The following is a 9,441-nucleotide window of genomic DNA, read 5'->3' on the forward strand; positions in this document are numbered from 1 at the left end:
TAGATAGCTCTTATCATTTTGAGATACATCCCATCAATACCTAATTTACTGAGAGTTTTTAGCATGAAGGGTTGTTGAATTTTGTCAAAGGCCTTTTCTGCATCAATTGAGATAATCGTGTGGTTTTTGTCATTGGTTCTGTTTATATGCTGGATTACGTTTATTGATTTGCATATGTTGAACCAGCCTTGCATCCCAGGGATGAAGCCCACTTGATCATGGTGGATAAGCTTTTTGATGTGCTGCTGGATTCCGTTTGCCAGTATTTTATTGAGGATTTTTGAAAAGATCAACAAAATTGATAGACCGCTGGCAAGACTAATAAAGAAGAAAAGAGAGAAGAATCAAATAGACACAATAAAAAATGATAAAGGGGATATCACCACCAATCCCACAGAAATACAAACTACCATCAGAGAATACTATAAACATCTCTACGCAAATAAACTAGAAAATCTAGAAGAAATGGATAAATTCCTCGACACATACACCCTCCCAAGACTAAATCAGGAAGAAACTGAATCTCTGAATAGACCAATAACAGCCTCTGAAATTAAGGCAATAATTAACAGCTTACCAACCAAAAAAAGTCCAGGACCAGATGGAGTCACAGCCGAATTCTACCAGAGGTACAAGGAGGAGCTGGTACCATTCCTTCTGAAACTATTCCAGTCAATAGAAAAATAGGGAATCCTCCCTAACTCATTTTATGAGCCCAGCATCATCCTGATACCAAAGCCTGGCAGAGACACAACAACAACAAAAAAAGGTAATTTTTTTTTTCAGAGATGGGGTTTTTGCTTTGTTGCCCATGGTGGTCTGAAGCCTCAAGCAGTTCTCCCACGTCAGCCTCCTGAGTACCTGGGATTACAGATGCAAGCCACCACACCCAGCTCAGCTTCTTTTTTATTACTGTTTTTTAAACTTTATTTTACTTTAAGATATTGTGGATGTTAATATTTTTCTTAGAATTTTGTTTATTTATTTTTGATATATTAAAGTTGTACATATTATATACACTATATGTGTATGTGTGTGTGTGTATATATATATATACTATGTATATAGTATACATAGTATAGTGCCAATTGATGGTTTTCATATTATATATATACTATATATAGTGTATATATATACTATATATAGTGTATATATATACACTATATATTATGTTGTACATAGTTTTGGATACATGTACATATTTGGATACATGTACACAATGTGTAATGATCAAGTCAGGGTAATCAGGATACCCATCACTTCAAATATTTGTTTTTTCTTTGTGTTGGGAACATTACAATTCTTCTAGCTATTTTAAAATATACAATAGATTGTTTTAACTCTAATTTTCCTTCTTGAGTACTAGAACTTGTTCCTATTTAACTGTATTTTTGTACCCAGTAATCAACTTCTCGTCATCCCCCTCTCCCACATTCCCTTCCTAGCCTCTGGTAACCACCATTCTACTCTCCACCTCCATGAGATCAACATTTTTAACTTTCACATATGAGTGAGAACATGTGATATTTGTCTTTCTGTACCTAGCTTATTTCACTTAACATAATGACCTCCAGTTCCATCCATGTTGCTGCAGGTGATGTGAATTTATTCTTTTTATGGCTGAATAATATTCTATTGTGTGTATATAACACATTTTCTTTAGCCATTTGTCTGCTGATGAATACTTGAGTTAATTCCAAATTTTGGCTATTGTGAATAGTACTGCAATGAACATGGGGGTTCAGATACATTTTTGATCTACTGATTTCCTTTCTTTTGGTGCATACTCAGCAGCGGGATTTGCTGGATCATATGGTAGTTGTATTTTTAGTTCTATAAGGAACCTCCATACTGTTTTCCATAGTGGCTGTACTAATTTACATTCCTACCAACAGTGTATGAGTGTTCTTCTTTCTCCACATCCTCACCAGCATTTGTTATTTTCTTAATTTCTCTCAAGTGTGTCTCTTCCTTTTTATATCGTCTACCTCTGGATTGTTCCATGCCCCTATTATCTCTACCTTGAATTACTCCCACAGCCTTCTAATTGACTTGTCCCAAACTCCACGCTTCGTTTCTGCCACCACTTGATCTTCTGCACAGCTGCCAGAAAGCATGTTTTACAACTGAGATCTGAGCATGTTACATCCCTGATAAGATCTGGGTTGTAGAACACATCTTCTAGCAGCAGTGCCAGGTGACTGATGAATAAAATCCAAGTTCCTCGGCTGCCCGAACCTGTACAAAACTCTGGTTTCTCCTCTACATGTGACCTGCCTTATTCCTTCTATTCCAACCAATTTGGAGCATCGTTTGCCCCATAGCACACTCTCTACTTTTATAAACCTGTACATTTGCTTCTTTCCAGATGTGAAGCTGTTATCCAAGTTAAAATTAGATTTCCAGGACCTAGAGGAGAATCCATCTAAGTACTATATGAGAACAATAATAGTACCTGCTTTTCAGGGCTCTGTGAAGATCAGACCTGTGAGTTTTTGTACAGTGCTTATAAGAGTGCCTGGAACAAAGGAAGTGCCAGTTAATGGTTTTCATTATTGCATTGCTAACAGGGGCCCTACTGGTGGACTGTCATTTGTGATTTGACCCAGGCGCAGAATACTTTGGCACTGGCCCATGACTCTTCCACTAAGGACTTTGGGCAGGTTGCTTCATGTCTCTGGGCCAATTCCACTTCTTTCTTTTTGGGAAAAGAATCAGGCTAAATGATCTCCGTGGTCCATTTCTTATCTAGAATTCCTAAATTCTCTAACCATTTTTTCAAACTTTCTAGTAATGAATGAAATCAGGATTTGAGAGCTACCGTTTGCATTCTCAGTCTTTCAGAAATTTTGAAGTAAAACAGGATGGTAAGACTTGGAGAAACCAGTGTCGCTAATGAACCATAAGTAATTCCTCCCTACAGCCATTACAGCCATTATCACCAGTTGCATATGACATCATTAGCCAGGAACTGGAACTGACAAAGAAGTTGAAGGAGCAGCTAGAAGAGAGGACTCGGTTGCTGCATGATGCCATCCAAAACCAGCAAAATGCATTGGAATTGATGATGGATCAGCTTCAGGTCAGTCAGGATGCTAGGTTTCAGGTCAGAGACCAGTTCTATATAAGCAGCAGAAGGAAGAGGAGAGAGGGACCTTGGCAAGCCTTAAGGAGTTAGTCAATAGTGCCTGCCGGTAGTGACAGCTGCTGCCCACAGGGTGATACGGGATATCTAATGTGATCTCCAGCAGGGACTTAGAGTTTTGCCCTTTTTCTCCTGGCTACAAGAGCTGAGATTGGCCCAGCCAGGCCTTGGCAATGGTAGATGTGGCTTATATATAGCCAAGGCTTCCTGTAGGCTTGCCTGTGGGCAGTCCTGCTCCATACCCAGCTTGTCTTATGCCCTAAGGAAAGGTGTGGACTGTGAATAAGACCTTTGTGATACTGTGTCCTTACAGAAGCAGCCAAACACATTACGCCGCATTGTCATTCCTGACCTCCAATCTTTGGAGGCAGTGCCCAAGAAACAACAGAAACAACACCCTGGGGAAGTGAAGCAGCCTCTTCCACATCCCGAGGAGGTCAAGTGTTTCTGTGGTTTATCTTTATCCAACTCTCTCAAAAACACTGGGGAGCTTCAGGAGCCTTGTGTTGCCTTCAACCAGGTATGGAAAGGCTGTTTTAACTGTGTATCTGAAAGGGGATTTTGTTTTCTTGAGGACTTTGACTCGCTTGGTTCTCCTTAGGGGGTAGTGACTATCCACTTGGCTGCAATTTATTTGCCCAAGGTAGTAAAAAATCCTGGGCTACCTAGACCTGAATGCACACGCTAGACCATGTATACATACATGTACATATGTGCTGGATTAGCAGACTCTCGCTGCCAGGTGCATGGCTGCAACTAGTATCCAGTCTAACTAAAGTAGACAGTCACACAGATCACTATGTGCAGAGAGGCTCAACAGTTGTTGCCTTTTGCTTTGCGAGAATTGAATGGGAGTGTTAAATAAATTTCTGGGAGGCTCTTGCAGACACCAGGGTGCTTTTATCTGTTGCCTTTTGATGTAGCTGCAACTGGCGCAGCAAGAACAACACCTGAAGGAGCAGCAGCGGCAGCTGCGAAAGCAGCTGCAACAGCTGAGGGAGCAAAGGAAGGTGCAGAAGCAGAAGAAGATGCAGGAGAAGAAGAAGCTGCAGGAGCAGAAAATGCAGGAGAAGAAGAAGCTGCAGGAGCAGAGGCGGCAAAAGAAGAAGAAGCTGCAGGAGCGGAAGAAGTGGAAGGGGCAGATGCTACAGAAAGAGCCAGAGGAGAAGCAGCAGTTGCAAGAGCAGCCACTGAAGCATAGTGTCATCCTGGGGAATCAGAGGGTGCAGATATGCCTGCAAAACCCAAGTGACGTATCTGTGCCCCTCTGCAATAACCCTGTTAGATTTTTACTGACCCAACCCATTGTTCCTATCCAGAGAGCAGCTGAACAACAGCCCTCCTGCTTCTATCAAGATGAAAACTGTGGGCAACAGGAAGATGAGAGTCAAAGGTAAGACATGCATGGAATGGTGATAGTGGCTATGATTATTGCTTTTCCCTCATAGCTGGATCCCATGCCTGAGATCACAGACGGACGACCTGTCCATGTGGCACCAGCGTCCCTCTCATCAATAGCAACTTGCTCTCAACTTACCTTCTCTGTGGCCACTGCCATCATCCTTCTGCATGTGTGGTGCATGGATGAGCATCCATTGATGGAACAAAGGGGTACCCATGAAGAAAGGACTAGATAAGGAAGCCTCAATGCTAGGGAATTAGCCCACAAACCTTGAAATCACTTGGTTGGATTCCCCAAGCCCAGTCTCTTGCACAGGGTGTCTATGGACAAGTCTTGTGCCCATAGCTGAATAACTTCTGGGCTTCCAGTTTCATTCCCCAACTTTCCTGGAATCTGGTGATGGCAGTAGGCCAAGTGTAGGTATCTCCCTGGCATTTATGAACAATAGGAGGGAAGTCAGTGTGAAACAATTGCTAGATTGCTAAGATCAGCCAAGAACACATGAAGGCTAAGTCCTGAGTGGCAGTATAAGGACACGAACACATTTCTGCTCAATAATAAGGTCTTCAGTTTCAAATGCTAGAAAGATAAGTTTCTGCCCAGCAATGAAAGGATTGCTTAGCACATAGTTGGGGCCCACTAAATAGTTTTGAATGAATGCTGGCTTTCTGAGACGGACGTCCCAAAGCTCTCTGGACTTCCTTCTGGGCCTTGCTTTAGAATCAGTGACTTTGACATGTAGACTGCTTTAGGGCCATATTGCCCACCTGACCTGATCATCAGAATCCACCTGAGGAGGGTTTGGAAAGTATAGATTCAGAGTCTGGGATGGGGTTCAAAAATCTATATTGATCACAAGACTTCCAGGCTTAGGGCTGTGGAGAGAGCACTGGATATGGAGTTTGGAAATCTGCCTTATAGTTTCTGCTCAGCCGTTAGCTCCCTGAGTGCTTTCAAAGTAGGTGAAATGACTTTCCAAGGCCACAGAGAGCATAGTTGTAGCAGGAACAAGACTGTCCAAGTAATATAAATAAAACCAGGTGAGACAAGGGATTGTAATTTCCCTCAGTGTCTACATTCACTTTACTTTGACAAGTTAAATCTTAGTCAGGCCAAAGTGAGAATACAAACAAGTGAATCCTGTGGTGTAGCCACCAAAACCAAATGTGCCTGAAGCACCTACTGATGACCACGTGGGTGTCTCATCGGTTATCATGTCCAGATCCACGTCACTGCAACAGCTTTCTTCTCTTACAGTTTTTATCCTGAGGCGTATCAAGGGCCCCCCATGAACCAGCTGCCATTGAGAGATACCTCAAACTCTGAGACAATTTCTTCTTCCAGCATTCCTCAGTTTCCCATAACTTCAGACTTAACCATAAGCACCCTGGAGACCCCACAGGATTACATCCGGCTTTGGCATGAGTTGTCTGATTCACTCGGTCCTGTTGTCCAAGTGAATACTTGGACTTGCGATGAGCAGGGCACCCTGCAAGGCCAACCCACCTACCATCAGGTATGGGACAGCCCCCTCCTTTTCCTTCCAGTGCAGGTCAAGAGGGATTCTGGGCCCCTTCCACATAAGGCACACACCCCAAGTGCATGCTGTGTGTGAGAGCCAGACTTCAAAGCTCAGTACATTTGACGGCAGTTAGTCACATGATGGTAGCACTCATTGCTGAGTAAAAATATTCTCTACAGGGTTCCTTAAAAAAGTGAGCTGGCCTAGTGAACCTTAGATGCAATCTGACTGAAACTTCTCTCAAAACTACGTTACATGGGCAAAGTGAGCCATGCCATGTTTTTAATCTGAGCTCATCGTCTGATCCCAAGCCTCCTTTCAGACTTAGGGATCTTTAGTTCTGCTACAAAATCTAAGACCTAATGTAGGTATGTTTCCTTGTACTAAAAATAAACTTAGGGCCCCTCTGTTGAATGTGCTTGGTATCCATCTATGGGGTACCCCGTATTTGGAAGGGCAGGCCTACCTTGTGGATTATCTGCAGTGGCCATGTTTCCAGGATGGAAGCTGGTCTAGATGGCAGTTACGTAGCAGGTTTTGCTCCCCGCAGGGCGCCCCCCCCGCCCACACGCACACAATTTCACTAATGAATGGAACTTCCAAAAGGTGTTTTCACTCTAGCTTTAAAAATCTTATTATAGCCTAACCTTTTTTTTTTTTCAAACAACAAAACCAAACCAAAATAACCAGAACAAACAGTAAGCTAAGGCAGAAAGGAGTTTAAATACTTTAGGCAAGCAAATGTATGATTATTTTCACATATACCCCTTGACTAACTGTGCCACCAGTACTGCTACAAACTTGGTCACTTAGAGGGACTGCTCACACGGAGAGATCAGAGTGGGCAATAGGTCCTATGGTTCCTATGGTTCCATTACCAAGCCAGACTTTGTTGAGAACATTTTTCATGCCTATTTTTGAGGCACTTTCCCTCCTAGAGGGGGTCCTGAGAGACCAAGCCAGCACAAGGCTGAGCACGTTGCCCAGAGAAGTGGGAAAGATCAGATTCTGAAAGGTTGCTCAGCTGGGAGAAAGCAGGGCAGGACCAAGTCGGCGCTTTCCTGTCCACAAATCCTCAGGGGCTCCCTGCTATCCTCAGGATGAAGCCCGAGCTCCTCTTCTTAACTTCCCAGCCCTCACTGCCTGCCCTGGCTTATCCCTACTGCCTTCTGGGACCTTTCTGCCTGCAGGTCCCCAGACACCTCCAGCTGTCTGTCCAGAGCCCAGCCCTGCTCCTTTTGCTCCCTGTGTCTTCTCCGCCCCCTTGGGTTCCACTCCTTGAAATCTTGCATCACTTTGCAACATAACCCAAGGAATCCCTCCTCCTTAACCAGAAAAGACCCCCTCAGCCCATACTTTGTAACATCATCTTTGTATCTATTCCTTCTCCCTCCTCCACACCCCAGTGTGGGTTGGTACCTCTCCTGTCACTTTGTTAAAGTGGGCCAAGTAGCTGCAAATCAGTCAGCATGGAAATGACTGAGCCCAAGACCCAAGGCTAGTGGCCTTGGCTGGCCATGGCTGGCAGAGAAGCTGGACAAGGGAGGGCCAGACACAGACCCAGGAGCCTTAAGACAACTTTGAGAAAGCCCGGGTCTGCTTCTGCTGCTCTTTAAGCCAAGATGCTGCTGGGAGAGAGAAGAGGAGGGGAACCTTATCTTCTGTAGCTCCTCCGTCTACCATCACCTTTCGGGCTTATGTTCCAAAGAAGTATTTCTCAGCAGCTTGTGTATTTGAACTAAAGGATTCCTCCCACCACCAAAAAATGGGCCCACAGACTCTAGCAAAACATTCCACCTTGTTTCTCTTTTTCCTGGCAGGTGCAAATTTCTGAGGTAGGAGTCGAGGGACCTCCTGATCCACAGGCTTTCCAAGGCCCTACTGCATACCAGCCAGACCAGATGAGATCTGCGGAGCAGACCAGATTGATGTCTGCAGAGCAACATGACTCAAATAAGCAGTGCTAACACTTATTAAAGTCCCTTGGGGTAGGGGTTAGTAGGTAGAGACTTATTTGTTTCCTGATAGGTTATGTTTGTAATTGTTTGTTAAGCACAGCCTGTTTCTTGGAAGTTATGCTGCAGAGGCAGCCTGTGATCCGTAGTATGCTAGGGTGTGACAGCAGCCAGCCACAGCTGGATCTGATGTCTTGTCTGCCCTGCCCAGCTTTGCATATCCATGTTCTACCACAGGAAGGTGGCCTGCCAAGAGTCTGCTCAAAGTTTTCAACATAAAGAAAAAAGAAAAAAAATGCCAGAGTGATTTTCAATCTAGTAAATCTAGAGGGTGTTTTGTCTCAGCCACAAGAATTCTGAGGTCTTGACCCTGATGATCAAGCCCTGCCTCCCCTCCACAGTCTTGTTGGAGAAGCCCAGAGAGAATGGGACTCCAACTAAGGGAACCTGAAATCAACTCAATGGAGGCACTTCAGAGCTAAAATAATTATGACTTCCTTGCTTAATAAACATTTTCTTTCACTGCAATTTTGTGAATTGATGAGTGATGTTTGGAACCCGACTGTGCCAAGGTCCCTGGTGAAGGGCTGGTTCCCTACAGTTAGGCCCTTTTTGTGGACCCTGCTCCCCTCAGTCTCTTGTTCACACCTCAGCTCCATGCCACATTTGCAGAGGCCAGCGACTGCTGCCTTCCCACATGGCCGTGTGCCCAGGCCCGCTGTGTAGCTTTTCTTCATGTAGCTCAGGCATGCTGGCTCCTTCATTGACACCAAGGGCAGCCACAGGCCCACTGAACTCTGAAACAGTTGGCCTAGGGGCTACCTTCTCAGGGTGGATGGTGTTTGTGCCTCACATATTACTTCAGAAGTAAGCCTGAACACTAAAGGACAGTGTACCCATACCCTTTACATGTGGGTTCTTTCTCTACCATCAGTAGACTTTTTAATAGATAGGAGTACCCCCTAGAGGGGAAATGATTTTGGTTACAAGTCAAGCACCAAGAAGGACATCTTCGCAGTTGTCTGCATGGTGCAGAGAGAGGTTCAGATAGCCAAACCAGAGGTCATTGTGTGCCTTTCTTAAGGTAATGAACCATTGATTGGAGAAAGCAAAGGAGACCCCAGTCTCTAGTGGCAAGTTAAAATAAAGGAGGCACATTAGGCCTCACGTCACAGGAGGAGGCAGAGATTCTTAGGAAGCGTGATCTCTACCATGGTTTTATGGACTGAATGTTTGTGCCCCACCCCAAATTCATATATTAAAGCTGTAACCACCCAGTGTCAGAGTGTTTGAAGATGATGCCTTTGACAGGGGTGATTAAGGTTAGATGAGGTCACTAGGGTGAGACTGTCATGACGGGATTAGTGCCCTTAAAAGAAGAAACACCAGGAAGCTTGCTGTGCCCACCAAGCCCCTT

General features: G+C 44.4%; 1 protein-coding gene across 1 annotated transcript in view; it reads left to right on the forward strand.

Moving 5' to 3' along the window:
* The window catches only part of PASD1 (PAS domain containing repressor 1), a 114,754-nt gene extending 106,204 nt beyond the window's left edge, over positions 1 to 8,550 (forward strand). Inside the window, exons 13-17 of the mRNA XM_054545198.1 lie at positions 2,924 to 3,082; positions 3,459 to 3,665; positions 4,069 to 4,538; positions 5,805 to 6,063; positions 7,890 to 8,550. Of these exons, the coding sequence (XP_054401173.1) occupies positions 2,924 to 3,082; positions 3,459 to 3,665; positions 4,069 to 4,538; positions 5,805 to 6,063; positions 7,890 to 8,036 (1,242 nt within the window). The 3' untranslated portion in view covers positions 8,037 to 8,550. The remainder of the gene's footprint in view (positions 1 to 2,923; positions 3,083 to 3,458; positions 3,666 to 4,068; positions 4,539 to 5,804; positions 6,064 to 7,889) is intronic.
* Positions 8,551 to 9,441: the final 891 nt, after the last annotated feature.

The sequence above is a fragment of the Pongo abelii genome, chromosome X, assembly GCF_028885655.2.
Source record: "Pongo abelii isolate AG06213 chromosome X, NHGRI_mPonAbe1-v2.0_pri, whole genome shotgun sequence".
NCBI classification, from domain to species: domain Eukaryota; kingdom Metazoa; phylum Chordata; class Mammalia; order Primates; family Hominidae; genus Pongo; species Pongo abelii.